Genomic DNA, 18336 nt, shown 5'->3' with positions numbered 1-18336 from the left:
GTGTGCTCCACGTCCTCTTTTTCCCTAATAATGTACTTATTGCAACTGTTTTTGAGCTGTCTTCAGCAAATTTTGCTTACGTGTGCTATTAATGATTATCAAGGTGGGCCCAGTGTAATCACAAGGATCGTTATAAGTGAAAGTGAAAGAGAGACAAGAGAGTCAGAGAAGGAAATGTGACTACAGTGGAAGCAGAAGTGCCTGCAACAGGTCTCTTGGTTAACTTCGTTCTCTCTCACCTTCTCCAGCTAGTTTAAACTGAGGTTCAGGTTCATGGTTTCAACTACATGCATTTCACAACTCTCGAATATGTAAGTCCAGGCCTTTCAAGACTACCTTGAAAGTGACTTTCTCCTGAGCTTCAGATCCATGTCCTCAACCACATATTCCATGTCCTAATAATAGCCAGAACTTTCTATGCGCTTCAATAAATCATCTCATTTAATCCTCACAACACCCCTATAAAAGATGTGCTATTATGATACCCATTTTATAGGTGAGGAAATTGAGGCTCAAAACCAAAACCTAACCTGTTGCTATTGAGTTAATTCCAACTTACAGCAACCCTATAGGACAGAGTAGAACTGCCCCATGGGGTTTCTAAATCTGTAAATCTTTACGGAAGCAAACTGCCACATCTTTCTCACTGGAGCAACTGGTGTGCTCAAATCAAGAAACTTTCATTTAACAGCTGGGTGTTTAACTACTGTGCAACCAAGGCTCCACCAAGGGGGTTAATGATTGGCCTAAGGCCATACAGCTGATTAAGTGTGAAAGCTGGTAAATCTGATGAGTGTCTGATTACAAAGCTTGAGCTCTTAACTTTTTTTTTACTTGAATTTCCTACAGGCACCTCAAAGTCCACATGTGCAAAAGTGAAATAATCTTTTTCCCACACCTACTCATTTTCCTTTTATTAAAAAAATAAAAAATCTGAGTTTGTTTTTTTTTTTTCCCCCAATGTAGAAGTTTTGTTCAATTCATTCAGCAAATATTTACTGAGCACCTGCTGTGTAATAAATTCTGGTCTAGGTGCTTGGGACCCATCAGGGAACAAAACAGACAAAAAAAAAAAAAAAAAAATCCTGCTCTGTGAAGGTTACATTCCAGTGAGGGGAGTGAAACAGAGAGTAAACAAATAAATTATATGTTATATTTTATGAATATAGAAATTATATGTTAGCAGATGATATATTATAAAGCAAAATTGAGCAGGATGTAGAAAATAAGGAGGGCCTGGGGCAGGGATGGGATATAATTTTAAATAGGGTGTGTCAGGGTAGTCTTACTGAGAAGGTGGTACTTTATAGAGGTTTAGCCATGCGGTATCTAGGGAAAAAGCATCTCGGGAAGACAGAGGAGTCAGCACAAGCACTTTAAGGCAGGAATGTGCCTGACATGTAAGAAGAAGAGCAAGAAAGCCATTTTGGCTGGAGCAGAGTGGACAATGTGGAAATGAAGGAATTAAAGGGGGATCAGATAACAAAGCCTTTTAGGCCCTTGTAAGGACTTTGGTTTAATGTTGAGTGAGATGGTGTTCTGGTTATCTACTGCCAGTCTGACGAGAAACATATCACAAATGGGATGGTCTTAACAAACAGGAGTTTATTCTTAACAATTTGGAGGCTTTAAGTCCAAGTTCAAAGTGCCAGGCTCTAGAGGCTGGGTAAAAGCCCCTCAGCCTTGGGGTCCAGCTCCTCCTGCTCCCAGCCCACTGGAGCTAGAGGCGTTTCTTCACTCAGCTGCTGGCTGCTGAGGCTGAGAATCCCCAAAGTTGACAAGTAAAAAGGCACAGTCCTGATCTTACCAAACCACACGACAAGCCATTAACGTAAGTCCGTTGGAAGTCTCAAGGTCGGCAGAGCGTAGCAGGCTGCTGAGCAACAACACAGCTGCATGTAGGATCCAAGCGTGCCATAGGCTGGAGACCATTCCACATTCCCAAAGGCAGCTACTCAGCTGCTTGTAGATCCCACCATAGAGTTGATTGCCAGTCTCATGATGGGGAATAACTACCACCAGCTGCCCAGCACTCAGTCAGGCCCAGCCAAGTTGACACATGAACATAACCACAGATGGGGACACTGCAGGCTTTTTTTTTTTTTTTTTTTTGGTCTTAATTTTTAGTGAAATTATACATAACAAAACATGCATCCATTCAACATTTTTTCCGTGTACAGTTCAAGATATTGGTTACATTCTTCTCATTGTGTCACCACTCTTGTTATCTCTACCCATATTGTTTCACCACCATCAACTGAGACTCTGTCCTATAAAAGTCTCCTCTCTGTTTTAGAGTTATTGTTTATTTGATCTCATATAGATCATTCTTTAAAAGCATATTGCTCAAGGTGAACATTGTTTACTAGTTGAGCTAAATTGATGTTCAGTTTAAAAATGACTTTATGGAACTCAAAATCATTAAAAAAAAAAAGTGGGGGGACCTCTGGTTTGCTGGCCTGATAGAGCCTGGTGGAACCCCTGAGACTATGGCCCCTAGCTGCCCTTCAGGTCTCAAATTGAACCCACTCCTGTGGCTTCCAGCCAAACAAAAGACAGGCATTTGAGCTGAATATCTTCATTAGGTAGATAAACTCCTTGAAGAGATTAATCGTGAGAGAATAGAAGGGCTGTGTATGCACAGGGAGACAGGTTGAGGGCAGGAGTGCATGGAGGGAAGGACACAGGGAAGAGGTAACTATGGGGAGGAACTGAGAGGGAAGCTGTTGCATTGTGGGAAATTGCAAGCAAGGTCATGAGACAGTGTATGTGAACTGCCGTATGGAAAATGAATTTACTCTGTAAACTCACCCAAATCACAAAATAATAATAACAAAAAGACTTTATGGGCTAGTTTCAGTTTGGGACTTAAGGATTATCTCAGAACAACAGATTTGAGAGTTCCCCCAGTCCCAATGGGTCCAGTAAGTCTGGTTTTTATAATAATTTGAAATTTTGTTCTACATTTTTCATCTTTTTCATCAGGATCTATTTATTGAGTCCTTGATCAAAATATTCAGCACCATCCTGTTCTTCTGGTCTCGTGGCAATGGAGGTAGTAGTTCATGAAGTTAATTAGACCAACCCTGCAGAGTTTGGAGTGGAAGATTGGCATGATTTGACTTATTTTTTAAAAGGATCACTCTGACTGCTCTGTTGGCAATAGATCATGGGGAGGCAGGAGTGGAAGCAGGGAGACCATTAGGAAGCTGTTGCAGTGAACCAGATGAGAAAGATAGTGGCTGGGACTAGAAGAATGAATGCTAAGAGGAGTCAAGATGATTTTTGGCCTGTGCAACTAGAAGAATTTACTTACCATCACCTGAAATGGGGAAGGCTTCCAGTTTTAGGGGCAAGATCAGAAATTCCATTTTGGATGTGTTAGGTTGGGGATATCTAAAATATCCAGGGAAGGTGACAAGGAAATACGAGTTTATCGTTTAGAGAGAAAATAATTTAGGCATTATCAACATATAGATAATGTCGGAAGCTATGAGCCTGGATGAGATCATCAAAGGAGCATGTATAGAAAAGACAAGAGGACTACTCTACTTTTGTTATTCTGCTATTAATGCTATATTGGAGAGAATGAAGTAGAAGGAGAACGAGGATAGTGTGGTCTTCCAATGTAAGTGAAGAAAGTGTATTCACGAGGAAGGAGTGATCAAGTAGGTCAAATGATGCTGAGTAAGATGAGGACTGACAAGTGACCACTGGATCCAACAACATGGTGGTTATTGATGACATTGGCAAGGATAATTTCAGTGGAGTGTGGGGGTGAAAGCCTGGCCAGAGGGGTTTAAAAGAGAAATGGACTCTTCATCTCATTGGTTACCAATCCTGTGTATTCTACCTGTAAAACCTATCCCAGATTTACTTCTCCTCAGCCCCATTACCCTTGTCCTACCTTAGGCCCTCATCACCTTTTGCCTGTGGTACTAGGTAGTAGTCTAATGTCTGCAAATTTCTGGAGGCTGAAGAGTGAGTTCTCCTAAAGAACCTGGAAATAAGAATGGCCCCTGAGAGTTAGAAAAAAACCCATACAAAAGATAGGAAAGTAAGTCACAGGATGGTTGGTCTGTAAGTGTGTGACTGAAGTACTTGGGAACGAATTAAAAGTCATCAAGTTGGGGGCCTAAGGGATCCCTCAGACTGGGGCTGGACTGGGATGATAGTTGGGTGAATAGAAATCTCAAAAATTATATTAAGTGAGCTAATAAAGTATTTATAACAGTGTCTAGCACTCAGCAAGCACAGAGGAAGTAGTTATTATTAAACCCAGCTTGGAGAGAGGTGATGTAAACAAAAGAGAGATCATGGAAAAGGAAGTGGAGGTCCCAGAAGAAGTTGAGGGATTCAGGCTTTAGCCCTGAAGCTATTGGGCTAAACTGAGACTTAGAATCAAGGCCACCCCTATGGTGGGGGACAAGATCTCAAGCTTCTTTGGCTCAGAACTTGTACCTTCATCTTCTTCCCCTCCTGGGGTTCCAAATGCACTGGGCAAACCTCTTGGTAACTGGGCTTCCCAAGGAGTAGCCAAAACAGCTTTGATCCATTGACACAAAAATGCAGGTCTGCCCAACATTCTATTTCTTTGTGCAGATTAATACCTGGGTTTCATAAGTCAATCTTTATTCTGGCCAAATGTCAGCCCTGCATAGAGTTTGCTCCACTCACTGTGCCAATGAAATTGGGTTTTGGAGCCAGAAGCTTGGGAGTCACACTGTTCAAAACAGCCAGAGTTGCCCATCTTTAGCAGCATTCCCTGGTGCCAGTTAATGTACAAGTGGAAAGAGTGAGAATGAGGAGGAAGGAAGTTAGAGGGGGTAGAAAAGGCTCCAGGGCATAGCTAGTAAAAGAGAGTTGCTAAAACCTTTGCCTCACCTTGGGCATCTCCTTGAGAAAGTCTCCCTGATCCTTGCTCCACCCAGTTGGGGTAGCTGCCCTCCCAACTGTAATCATGGTACTACTGGTCATACTGGAGGTGGGAGCATCTGTCTACTTGTTACAACACATCTGAACTTCTAGAAGGTGGGGACAATGTCTTGCTTGTCTTTGTATTCTAGAGTGCCTGGTATAGAGTAGGTACTCAGTTACATGTTTCTTGAGTGCATGATGTGAAGAATGAGACTGAGATTGGATGGATGGATTAAGAGGGTGGAAAGTAAGCCCAGCTACCTCCACCCCAGGGCAGATTTAGTGCCTTGTGCTGTAATACCAGTGCCCAGTGCAGGTCTTGGCAGAATCAGTGCCCAAAGTTGTCTGTATGGACTGACGGGCCAGCCAAGGGCCAAGTCCAGGCTAATCTCCTCCCGGAATCCTACCAGAACCACCCTTCTCTCCTCGCGCTGCTTCTGACTAGGACAGAACACCCAGTACCCGCTGTTGCACAAAGCACCACAGCACTGGGTCGTGCCTGGACTTGTTCTCTATCACTGCAGATATGAGTCTTGTCTTTTCCCTGAAGGAAGTCGCCGAGGACAGGGATGCTCTGGGCTCTGGCTGGCTAGGAGTACCCGGAATGGCCCGGGATCCCAGACCAGGCGTAGGGTATGCGCGGGCTATTTCCGTGAGATCACTGCTGGCCCTGGCAGAAGTCACCCGCGGGGCCCCCTCCGAGGAACAGTCCCTGAGCTGCGACACTGTCTGGTCCTCTAGAGGAAGGGGGGCGCTTTCGATTCTGCTCCCCTCGGGCTCGCAAGGCTCTCCAGCTCCCCTGCTCTGGCGCCTTCCCTGCAGCCCCAAGCTTTGCAAACTTTCGGAGTTTTCCTCCGCTTGCGTCACGGAAAACGCTAGAGGGTGACGGAGCCCAGGAACTAGGTGGCAGCGGCTGGCGAGCTCCCCCACGCGGCCTCAGAAGCCTGGGGGAGAGGTGTCGCCTGGGGGAGAGGTGTCTCCTGGTGGGGGCGGGCGGCTGGGGGGTGTGTATGCAGCCGCCCCACTGTCCAGTCCTGGAGGCTCTCGGCTCCCTTTTTCCCAGATCGCCTTTTTCCTCCACCTCGCATCCCGGACGGATTGCAAACTAGAGAGGGCGACGGCGAGATTGGAAGAAGCTAGGCGGAGTAGGCGGGGACGCCGGCTCAAGTGCCCCAGGCCCGCGAGAGGGCGGAGCCGGGCTGTGCCTGCCCAGCCCCGACGCACGGAAGTGCTGTGGAATTCGCCCAATTCCCTAGCCTGCTTTTCCTCCCTCCCTCCCTCTGCTCACCCTCACCTCCACCCTAGTCTATCCCCTCCTTTTTAGGGACGCCACCTCCCGGAATCGCCTTTTTTGTTTTGTTTTGAAGCTAATTTCTTACTGGCGGCGCCGAGGGGCTGTGAGTGCGGAGGAGAAGGCGGTCTAGGGGCGCAGACCACCAGCCAGGCCCTGCAGGGCAGAGCGGGAGAACGGACCGACAAACTGACCGCCCTGCCATCTGCTGTCCAGAGGTTACTCTACGAACTACTGTTGAGTGTGTGCCTGCGCGCGAGGGGTGCGGAGTGGGGGTCTAGACGTCCGTGCGCGCCGGGACTGGTTACCTTCGGACGAGGGTCTTTGGACTCAGGTTAGGGTCAGTTTAAAGTTTAGAAATTAGGAAGGAATTAAGAACAAAAGGGTCCGCTCAGCCAGTGGCCAGAAGTTGCTTGACTGCCTTGTCGCGCCCCTTCCTTCACCAGAGTGGGGGCTGGTCTCTTGAGGGGTAGAAAGGGCTCCCCAAGCCGGCCTGGGGCCGGCCTGCTGCGCCGCTGGGGTCGGGGAGTTGGCGGCCTGTTGTGTAAGCCTCAGTCCTTGTTTTCCCGGCCTGGCTCGTTGTGAAGCCGGACACATCCACCCTTGGACTCGATTCAGGAGGCTGTACTGCCTTTCTCCTTGCCCCTCTTGGATTTTCTGGATTTTTGAAAACCCAGTAGCCCAGGAGGAGGAGGAAAGAGCCTATCTGCAAAGGAATGCGAGAGATTCCCAACGCTGGAGCAGCCAGCAGGAGCTGGGAGCCAGAGGAAGGGCAGAGCCCTGTCTGTGGTTCAGGAACCCAGGTTTTCTAGTGATTCTCTTATATTTTAGAACATTGTTCCAGTGGAAAGTGTGGAACTCTTGCTTCTCTAAATCACTTTTCTTCTGGGAGTAGGAGGAGGGAGAGTCCCTCAGGGGCTGCTGAGGGCAGGGAGGAAGACTTGGACATGAGCCCTCCCTACTCACAGACGTTTTCCTGGAGACTGGATAGGGCAGTTTCTGGGACGTGGGCATTGCTCTGAAGAGAGGAAGGCTGGACAGCATCCAAGGTGCTGAGACCATGTGGTAGGGGCTGAGGATCTGAGCTGCTGTTACAAGCATTGAGTTGCTAGTACATATTTGGACACCTTAGTAAGCATCTTGGGTTCTGCTAGGACTTTCTCCTCTGCATCTCTACCACCTGGTCCCGCCATGGCACTGAAAGGCCGAGCCCTCTATGACTTCCGCAGTGAGAACAAGGAGGAAATCAGCATCCAGCAGGATGAAGACCTGATCATCTTTAGTGAGATCTCGCTGGATGGCTGGCTGCAGGGCCAGAATAGCCGTGGTGAGACAGGGCTCTTTCCTGCCTCTTACGTGGAGATCATCCGTTCCAATACCAGCTCCAACCATGCCTACTACTCCAGCAGCCCTGCAGACTCCCTGGGCACCCAGGTGAATTTATATGACAGTCCCAATGTGGCCAGCTCAGCTAGGAGTGGTGGGGGCAGTGGTTTCCTTTCCAACCAGGGCAGCTTCGAGGAGGAGGATGATGATGACTGGGATGACTGGGATGATGGCTGCACAGTGGTGGAGGAGCCGCAGAGTGGTGGGCTGGGCACCAATGGGCACCCCCCACTCAATCTCTCCTACCCAGGTGCCTATCCCAGCCAGCACATGGCCTTCCGACCCAAGCCACCCCTAGAGCGGCAGGATAGCCTGGCATCTGCCAAGCGAGGCAGCATGGTAGGGCGCAACCTCAACCGTTTCTCGTGCTTTGTGCGCTCTGGAGTGGAGGCCTTTATTTTGGGTGATGTGCCCATGATGACCAAGATCATTGAGACGTACTCCATTGAAATGGGCCCTCGTGGCCCCCAGTGGAAGGCCAATCCTCATCCATTTGCCTGCACTGTGGAGGACCCCACCAAACAGACCAAATTCAAGGGCATCAAAAGCTACATCTCCTACAAGCTCACACCCAGCCATGTTGGCTCACCTGTTTACCGGCGCTACAAACACTTTGATTGGCTCTATAACCGCCTCTTGCACAAGTTCACTGTCATTTCGGTGCCCCATCTGCCTGAGAAGCAAGCTACAGGCCGTTTTGAGGAGGACTTCATTGAGAAGCGGAAGCGGCGGCTCATCCTCTGGATGGACCACATGACCAGCCACCCTGTGCTCTCCCAGTATGAAGGCTTCCAGCATTTTCTCAGCTGCCTGGATAACAGGCAGTGGAAGATGGGCAAACGCCGGGCAGAGAGGGACGAGATGGTAGGTGCCAGTTTCCTGCTCACTTTCCAGATTCCCACTGAGCACCAGGACCTACAGGACGTGGAGGACCGTGTAGACACCTTTAAGGCCTTCAGCAAAAAGATGGATGACAGTGTCCTACAGCTCAGCACCGTTGCATCGGAGCTGGTGCGTAAGCATGTGGGGGGCTTCCGCAAGGAATTCCAGAAGCTGGGCAGTGCTTTCCAGGCCATCAGTCATTCCTTCCAGATGGACCCCCTCTTTGGCTCTGAGGCCCTTAACAGTGCCATTTCTCACACGGGCCGTACCTATGAAGCTGTTGGTGAGATGTTTGCTGAGCAGCCAAAGAATGACCTCTTCCAGATGCTTGACATGCTGTCTCTCTATCAGGGCCTGCTCTCCAACTTCCCTGACATCATCCATCTGCAGAAAGGTAAGACCCATTGTAGACAGGAAACCCTTACTGAATCTGGCACTCTGCTAGGCATTGGGGACACTGGGATGATCTAGGCAGAACAGAGCAGGTCATCTCATATTTCTGTCTCTGTCTTAACTCATTCATTCAATAAATGTGTTGAGTTCCTACCATATACCAGATGCTGTTCTAGGGGCAGGGATATTGTTGTGGGTGGGCCTGATCCCTGTCCTCATGGAGCTCACTGTTTACCTTATCGTTGACAGTTCATTTATTCATTTTCTCTTTTTCTTCCTCATTTATTCCTTTAACTACCATGCAGTGAGCTCCTTCAAGGTTTCTGGCTGGGCTCTGGTAACACAGAAATGATCCGTCCCCAAGCCTCACCACAGGTTCATGTTGACACACACACACCCTGAAAACAAGAGCACAAAATGTGGGCCTATCTTCCAATTCTCACAAGCTCCTGCCCCTGTTTGCAGCTTCAGACCCTTTTCCCATTCACTGTGTAACTTGTGAGCTCCTTATCAGTGTGTAGGAGGACTGCTGTCCCCATTTTGTAGATGAAGAAGCTGGTGTCCAGAGGTTAGTTGCACAGGGCATCTGGAGACCTGCTGGGACTGTCCCTTCCTCCTGCCATCTCCCCAAGGACACATTGGTCGCCTCTCAAGCGCAACTGTGTTTCAGTTTTCATGGCCTCCTCTGTAGGGGAGGACAGGATGGGCCCTGCCTGTTACTGCTGGGGCTGTCAAGGAACTGCCAGGGAAATGACTCATCTGGGTCACACAGGGGCACCAGGCTACGTACGCCAGGGGAGCAGAACCAGGGGGTAAGGACACTGTCTACATGGCCCCTTCTAATTCCCCTCTTCTGGAGCCTGCTTCTCATCTGAGGAGTGAGCCAGGGTCTGACCTGCCAGGTGGCTGAGTCCTGGGAACAACGGAGAGGGCAGATATCAGGAGAGAGGTGTGGTCCTCCCTGGGGCTGCTTGGTAACTCAGGAAGAACGTCTGCAGGGCGTGGGGCTGGCTCCCTGGCCCTTACACCCTGAGGTCAGGTCTGGCTTGGTGGAGAGTTTTACTAAGGGTGGGGTCAGGAGGCAGGCCTCTGGACTGGCCCTGGGGACAGCAAATGTGTCCCCCTCCCAATACCCAGGAAAGTCTGGGATAAGCCAGCCCTGCTCTCCTTGAGCAGGAGGGTGACTTCTGAAACTTCTCCAGCTCCTAGCCTTCCTTCCCTCACTTTGTCCTCCTCTTTCTCTCTTCTCTGCCCTTTACTGTCCACCTTCACCATCACCTTTCAGTTCCAGGAGACATGAGGCCCTAATTTGTCCAACTTACTGTGTGTTTCTGGGGAGTGCCATCTCTCTGGGCCTCAGTTTTCTGAGAAAATTAAAGCAGGTGGACTCAGTGAGCTCTAAGGGAGGGGAAGGACTCCTGAGGATGGTCTGACCAAGAATAGAGTGAAGGCACAGAGCTGCTCCTGAGCTTGGGAGGAAGGGCTAGGGCCAGGGAGGTGTCAGGGGCTGACTGAGACACCAAAGGGGCTGGTATCTCCTTCTGCGGAAGTGGAGCCACGTGTTCTGCTGTACTAGGGCCTGGGAAAGCTGGTTCAACCAGCTCCTTGGATTGCCTGTTTCTGTGTGGGCAGTGGAAGGCAGGGGCACAGGGATTAAACAGCTGCCCCATGCAGTGGCTGGGGACCCTCACTCAGGTCAGGGCTGGGGGCAGGAAGGCAACCTCATACCGGGGCTCCCAGGTTTGGATTGAAACAGGAAGGAATGAGGCCAGACTGGCCTTTCGGATCCCAGGGCAGGGAGACAGAGCTGAGAGAGGCCATTTCTGAGAGTGAGAGACTACTAGTCCTCTGGGGTGATGCATTCAGCCTCAGGCAAAGGCCAACCCACCTTCTCTCATCCAGAAGACCCCTCCACACCAGGCCAACCCCTCTTGGGCTTTGTATGCCTCCCTTCCCCCAAGACCCATGGCCTGGGGCGAGTTAGAGAGGAGACTTGGAACCTGCCTGAAACAGAATGGGGCAGGATTCAGGGACTACAGTCAGTCTGAGGGTCCCACACTGGCCCTGTGGGTGGAGTCCTTCCTCAGAGGAAGAGAGAGGACAATTGGGCCCTGGGTCCTAGGAGTCTTTCCAGCCTGTGAACAGATGGAGTGTGTATGGGAGAGGCAGTGGAAGGAAGGAGGTGGGAGACCCAGATAGGGAGTTGGGAGACTAGGATTTGGTAGATGAGGCTTCTGAGGTAACCTTGAGAGAGTATTTCCCCTCAGTCTCCCAGTTAGTAAAGTGGTTGGGGCTGGGATGAAGCCCATCAGCCTGGACTGTTCCTGACAGCCCATGGATCTCAGTCCAGGGGTCTCCTGAGAGAAGGGCAACCATATAATTAACTGTCCATACCAGTGAAGATTTGTGAGTGAAAGGGGGCCCTAGTAATTATCCAGGGACAACAAGGGGAAACAATTCATGTACAGGCAAGCTGGGACCTGTGGTCCCCTACTTGAGAGCCAGCAAGGGGAGGGCTTAGGCTCCATCCTAAGCCTCTTCACAAGTCAAGGAGGTCGGTATGATCACTTCCATTTTACAGGTGAGGAAACCGAGGTATAGTGAGGTGAGATGATGTACAGAGCAGGAACTGGAACCCAAGTCTGTCTGACTTCACAGCCCAGACTGTTTTCACTGAGCCAGATGGTGGGGCAAGCGTCTCCCCAAGGAATGGGAGGCTGGAGTAGGTGACACAGAGGGGAAGGAGGAGGAAAGGAGGTCTAGTCATACAAAAGTAACTCAGCTGGCTTCCTAGAGGACTGGGGGCAGGTCTAGGATCACAGAATATCCAAGGAGGGGCTGTGAAACTCAAGGCCAAGGAAAGGGAGGCAAGAGGAACAAGACCTTGTTTGGGGGACACATAGGTGCAGGCAATCCTTTTCCCTCTGTGTGTTCTAGGCCATCGTCTAACTCCCTCTCTCTTCCCTTCTTGTCCTCCATAAATCAAAGAGATTAATGCCACCATGAGCCATCACCAGCTGGTACTTGCTGTGAGCTCATGGACAGTAAAGCAGTTTGTACACAATTCCAATAGCATCTTGAGCTCTTCCTCTATGTCAAGTATGGCTCTAAGTACCTCACATATAATAGCTCAATAAAACCTGAATTATATTATAGGGCAGGTATTACTATCCCATTTAATAGATGTAGAAACTCTAAAGCACCGTACCATTGTGAGCAGTTGTCAGCAGCATGACGTCTAGTCCAACCTCTCAGCCCATTTGACAGCTGAGAAACCTGCAACCCAGGTTTGCTGGAAGTGATGCAGCTGGGATTAGGACTCAGAAAGTCTCTCCTGCCCACCCACTTGGAAAGAACAATAACTACACCTTCAAGAGATAGGGACAAGGTGGATTGAGGTGGGGGATCTTAGGAAATCTGCCTGGAGCCCTAGGGCTCTGCATCCAGCTTCCTTTCCCTCTCTCTGGGCCCTGCCCACAGGAGAACTCCCAGGGCAGGAAGCTGTCCTGGTACCTCAGTTGTCAGGTTGAATCCTAAGAGAAATGTAGAAGGGGTTGCCACACAGGCCTGAGACCCTGGGCCCTCCTTCCCTGCCCTATAGAGTAGGGCATATCATATGCTCCCAGCCCAAAACTGAGTCACAGAGTGGAGGGGTGATAGAGAGCAAGGTGGGACCTTCTTGCTACCCCAGGCTTCTGCTTTTCACCCCCAGCTCTTCTTGTCAGGAGATGCCTACTAATTGCCATAGGTTCATTCCTACTCTTTGGGGCTCAGTCTTCTCATCAGCAAAAGGAGCCTTTTCTTTTCCTCCAAGAGAAACTCCTGAATGTAGGTCCACCCCACCCCACTGCACCCATGCTTTGTCAGGCAGGTGGAATCCAGGCGAGTTCCCTGTCTCCTTTTCAGGTAGGTCCCTCTTGCTGAAACATAACTCCACTTTCTTTGTCTTACTGTTTTCTGTCTTTCTTCTTATGGTCCTTCCTGCCCCTTGAGACTTTCATGAATGCCTGAGTCCATTGTACGGGGCCTGACACATATACCTGGAGGATCTGGCATGGGTTCCCTGAAACAGAAGTGGAGACCATCTCCCAGCTGTGGAGGGATTCCTCTGGACTAAACATCCCTGACTGGTGGGGCAGGAAGGAGGCTGGAAGCCTCTAGGCAAGTTCCTGTCCCCTTGGAGTCTGTTTCCTCTGGATTATAAGGCAAATGGAGGTAGTAGAGGTTGAATGGTGGCCTCTAGGGCCTCTCCAGAGCTGAGGTCTCTTATTGAGTCCCTATCCTAGACCTTGGGCATTGGGCATTGGGATGATTCCCCCTTCTGCTGCCCAGGGATGGGCAGTAAGGAAAGAAGAGGAGACAGGAGGTGGTCCAGGGAAGGTGGCAGAAGAACAAAGTGGGTTTGGGGCTGGGGACTGCAGAGTGCTTTGTGGTCTTTGTTAGCAGCCCAGGAGACTCCAAACGTGAGTCTGTCTAAAATGGCACTATTAGCTGATTAGCTTTGTACTTGCCAGCTAATATGGGTGCTGTACTTGGAGAGTGTTCCCTTCTGGCCCTTTGGGCCTTAGAGGACAGGGGAGAGGAGGCCTGGAGCCGGGTCTTGAAGGGTTGGGCCAGACTACTGTTCCCATATCCAGATAAGAAAAGTGAGGCTCAGAGAGGCAAGGTGACATGCAAAGGTCTTAGAAGGGAAGACAGAGCATGTACCCCTTCCACAGTGAGCCTGAGGGGATAGAGGAGATGGAGGCAAGTTGAGGCTGTGTGCCAGGTGAGGAGCTGTCATCCAGAGGGTGGCCCTGTAGAAAGGATCATGTGGAGAGTGGCCAATGTAACCTAAGGAGACCTCCTAATTCCTCATATGCCAGCAGGGACAGGCAATTAGGGAAGCCCAGGCTACTCTCAGAACACTCCATACTCCATTGCTTATGGGATAAAGTGTAGACTCAGATTTGTTCAAGGCCTCTGCTTGTTTCTTCCCACTCTGGCCAGTGTCTACATGCCCCCTAAATTCCTCACTCTGCCCTGGTTTTGCTTGTGCTCTTCTTACCTGGGATGCCTTCTCTGCCTCTAAGTCTTTCTTGTCTCTAAGCCCTTCCACTTCTCGGAAGCCTTCCAGATTACCCTCTTCTTCCTTGGGTCATGTCTTGGCAGACTGACCCATTGGTAGGTGCTGAGCATCTCTGATGGTTTCCTAACTTCTCTGTATCCCCGGATCCCTGGGTGTGGAATCTCTTGAGAGCCAGGTTAACCTTGCCCAGGGCTATACTTAGTAGGTATTGGGCAAGTGTGGACTGAGGGTGTGCCCAGCTCTGGAAGTGGTGGGGGAAAGCACTGGAGAAGTCCTGGCCCCTAGGATCCCTGCTCTCTGTCTTGGATGAGAACAGTCAGCTAGGCTGGATGTGTGGGAGACTGGAATGTAGACATCATTTCAGTCACACCAGCCCAGGTTGAGGTCCAGGCACATCTGCTTCCCAGCTGGCTGACCTTGAATAGGTCCCCTCACATCTCTGTGGATTGCTCTACATTTCACTCATCTGACACAGGAATAAACAACCCCCTTCATAGGACTGTTAGATTGAGTGAGATGATGAGTGTGAAGTATACATAATGGTCCAGAGTTCATACTCTTCATAGGACCAGTTGTCATTGTCGATGATGATGATGATGATGATCATCATCATCATCACCATCATCAAAATGATCAACTCAAACCACCCAAGAAAACAGTGTGGTTCGAAATCAAAACAGTCCCCAACATACACACACCAAAAATCACCCTGGGGCAGAGCAGGGTCCCCCTCCATGTCTGGAGAACAGTCACTGCTCCCTTGCTGCCATAGGGCAGGGAAGCACCTTCCACTGCATTTTAGTTACATGCCATGTGTCAGGTAATGACCTCCTGTGCATTGTCTCACTCTGTCCGTGATGAGGAAACTGAGGCCCAGGTCACACAAGTAGGCATAAGGCAGAGCCAGGATTTAAGCCAGGGTCTGTCTGAACCCAAAGCCTGTGCTCTTCCCACAGCCCTGCTCTGCTGCTCTTTTTGCATGGCTCAAACCACAAGCAGCCACACCAGGGCACCGTTGTGGATATGGGAGGAGGCTGCTCAGATCATAAGACAGACTCCTGCTAAACGTCTCCAGAATTATTTCTAGCATGTAGAGGCTGGGCCTGGCATACAGTAAGTGCTCGATAAATGCATTTTCAGTGCATCAGACCATTTGAGGAAGGGTAAAAGGAATAACGTCTAGAAGGCCCTTGAGAGCCTCCTTCAAAGGGAAGGGGACAAACATGAAGATGAGTACACTGTTTGTGTACAGTGGGTCCTTTTTTAAGTGCTTGGAGACAGTACTGTCCTCTGGACCCTTCCCACCTCCTTAACCTTCTTTGGTACGGTGGGTGCCCGATAACCCTTTGAAGAGTGAGTGCCAGACACAAGCAAACTGCTCCTGTCCCCTGCTACTGCCTCTGCCATCTTAAATATAGACTTAGTCAACCCATTGCTTTGGAGTCCATTCTGACTCATAGTGACCACATAGGATAGAATAAAACGGCCCCACAGGATTTCCAAGGCTATAATCTTTACTGAAGCAAATTGCTACGTCTTTCTCCTACAAAGCGGTTGGTAGGTTCAAACTGCCAACTTTTCAGTTTGCAGTTGAGTGCTTAACCGGTGTACCACCAAGGCTCCTTTTTAGAATTAATCAAATACCTTTTATTTATTTATTTATTTAACTTCAATTCATTTGCCAATTGCTGGTTGATTCATTCAGATTCTTCACATTGGATCCCCTGCCTAGGTTCAGCCCTTGCCCTCCATCTGTTACTTTGGTGTGATGGGGTACAGAAGGGGGGAAGGTCAAATGGAGGAGACATTCTGTCTGGGAACACTGAGAAGGCTCAGCGTAGAAGTGGCACCTGATCAGGGCCTTGAATTATGAATAGGCAGCCAGCAGGCAGAGGTATGGAGGTAGGAAGGAGCAGGGAGAATTTGATGAGCTGAAACTCACCTGACATGGAGTCAGTGTGGAATGTGTGCAGAGGCCAACTCCCAGAGGGCCTCATGCACCAGGCAAATGGGCATGACCATGATCTGCAGGTAATAGGGAGCCAAGGAAGGTTTGGAGCAGAGTGTCCAGCTTGCCTGATCTTTGGGTGCTATGGAGCTTCTATCTATCTGAGGCTGTGACCGAAGGCACTGAGACCCATGGGGGACTGTGATAGCAGTCCCATGAGGAACAGGGTGAATTAGTTCAGCAGACATTGATCAGAGTCTGCTGTGGGCCAGGCCTTGTTCTGGGTGCTGGAGACACAGAAAAGATGAGGATAGGCCCTGTCATGATTTAGCTTACAGCTCAGTAGGGGATACAATCACAGAAACAAATGGTAGAGGGAGTCCAGGGGCATCAGGGAAGCAATGAAACCAGTGGGAGTGCAGAGAATGCTTCCTGGAGGAGGCCGTATCTGAGCTGAGCATGAATGATGATAAGACCTGTACTGGATAGAGATATGTCTTGGAAATAAGTACATCTAGCCAAATTTGTTTAGTGGGGACTGCTGGTGGTGCTGCAAGTTAAGAGGGAAGATGGTGTGTTTGCATTAGGATCTCGTGGTGGAGACATCAGGTGGCTGGATCATGGAGTCTGGAGTTCAGGATCGAGGCCTGAGTTGAGCTGACGAAGGTGTTGTCTGTTCTTGAGGGGGCTCAGGAAAGGTGTAGGGGGCAAAAAAACCTGGGCCTTTACCTGTCTTGTCCTCTGCTCTGCCCATGCCAGGCGCCTTCGCCAAGGTGAAGGAGAGCCAGCGCATGAGTGACGAGGGCCGCATGGCACAAGAGGAAACCGATGGCATTCGCAGGCGCTGCCGTGTGGTAGGTTTCGCCCTGCAGGCAGAGATGAACCACTTCCATCAGCGCCGTGAGCTCGACTTCAAGCACATGATGCAGAACTACCTGCGCCAGCAGATCCTCTTCTACCAGCGGGTAGGCCAGCAGCTGGAGAAGACACTGCGCATGTACGACCACCTCTGACCACGTGAAGCTGGCCCCTACCCCATCCCAGGGCCTGGTCACTACAGCATACCCTGCTCTCTAACCTCTCTGCACCAGCAGTGCCTAGGGAGCTGGGGGTGGGTGAGGTCAGCAGCCTGTCCTTCCTCCCTGAGAAGTGGCTTTGGAGGAGTCGTGGGCATTTCTGGGGGCAGAACCCTATGCCTCAGAGATGGGGGCAAATCAGGGGTGGAAATGGGGCCAGGAACCCTCCAGGCTAAGGCCTGGCTGCTGGTCAGTCATCTCAGGCCAAGCCAGTGTCTCAGCTTCCCCTCGAGCCCATGGTGCCCACTCACCTGGCCGCTACCCCCTCGTCATTTAGTAGGCACTGAGGCCTGCTGTGTGCCAGGCCTGGGGTCTGCACTGGGCACACAACGCTGTGGCATGCCTGCCTCTGCCCCCAAGGAGTTCTCAGTTGAGTGGGTCAGACACAGAAACAGACAAAGGCAATTTCTATGTGGTTAAATAAGGGGTTCCTAGAAGCTCAAATAAGGGACTACTGCATTCTGCCGGTCAGGGAAGACTCTACAGAGTAGGTGATATTTGAGCCATACCTTGAGGAATGACAAGGAGCCTGCCAGACAGAAAATAGAAAGAAGGACATTCCAGGGAGAAGGGATAGCATGGGCAGTGGATGGTGGCATGAAAACCTTTCCTTCTTTTCTTCCTTACCATTCCCAAACAAGTTTGGTGCCCTCTTGGTGGCATTTCTAGCCTGTGTGGTGGAGGGGAGGAATCTTCCTTGCTCCCGTGTCCCTCCCTTATTTCCTTGCCCTACCCTGAGTCCCCTCCAAGAGGGGCAGCAGATCAACTCCTTCTTGCAGTGCTCTGACTTTTCACCTCTGACCCCCATCTTCCCTTGGTTAGGAGACCATGCAGCACCCTTCCTAGCCCCTGGGCTTGAAGTGGTGAGATGAGCCATGGACCCCAGGGCCCTGATGGCACCTTTCTGGAGAGGACCCTCAGAAGTTGTCTGATACTTGAGTTCACCAGCAGTAACTCCCATACTCCAGAGTAGGCCCAGACCCCAGGCTCTCCGAGGCCTCTGCCCTCACACCATCTTCCTTGACTCCTTCCTGTTGCACAGTGGGAAACCTAAGAGGAGAAAATAGGGGACAAAGCCTGCCTGCCCCTGGGACCATCTGCTCATGGCCAGCTTTACTGTGACGCAAGCCCCTGCTCCTGGGTCAGGCTGTACTATCTCCTCCAATCTATGTTTACGTCCTCAGAGAGCTGCTGACTTCTCCACCCCCAGGCCAGGCTGTGGTCAGCAGTGGGATTGGGGGAGCTGGCCCCCCAGGAGGTTTTGGCCTGTTCTTAGCTGCTGCTGCTTGAGTCTTTTTTTCTTGATAAACCTTTTACAATTAAAATAACAAATGTGTGACCTTTTCTATGTTGATTTTGGAGGAGATGAGGGTAG

General features: G+C 50.3%; 1 protein-coding gene across 1 annotated transcript; it reads left to right on the top strand.

The window, feature by feature from the left end:
* The first annotated feature begins 7399 nt into the window (after positions 1-7399).
* Positions 7400-16898, top strand: SNX33 (sorting nexin 33). Its single transcript, XM_007948937.2, has 2 exons — positions 7400-8870; positions 16645-16898. The coding sequence occupies exons 1-2, from the start codon at positions 7400-7402 to the stop codon at positions 16896-16898; spliced, it is 1725 nt and encodes a 574-aa protein (XP_007947128.1).
* The last annotated feature ends 1438 nt before the right edge of the window (positions 16899-18336 follow it).

This window comes from Orycteropus afer, unplaced genomic scaffold (genome assembly GCF_000298275.1).
Source record: "Orycteropus afer afer isolate SDZICR_OR568_19922 unplaced genomic scaffold, OryAfe1.0 scaffold00233, whole genome shotgun sequence".
In the NCBI taxonomy this organism is placed as follows: Eukaryota; Metazoa; Chordata; class Mammalia; order Tubulidentata; family Orycteropodidae; genus Orycteropus; species Orycteropus afer.
The sequence above is the reverse complement of the archived record's forward strand: the minus strand, read 5'-3'. Positions and strand labels throughout refer to the sequence as shown.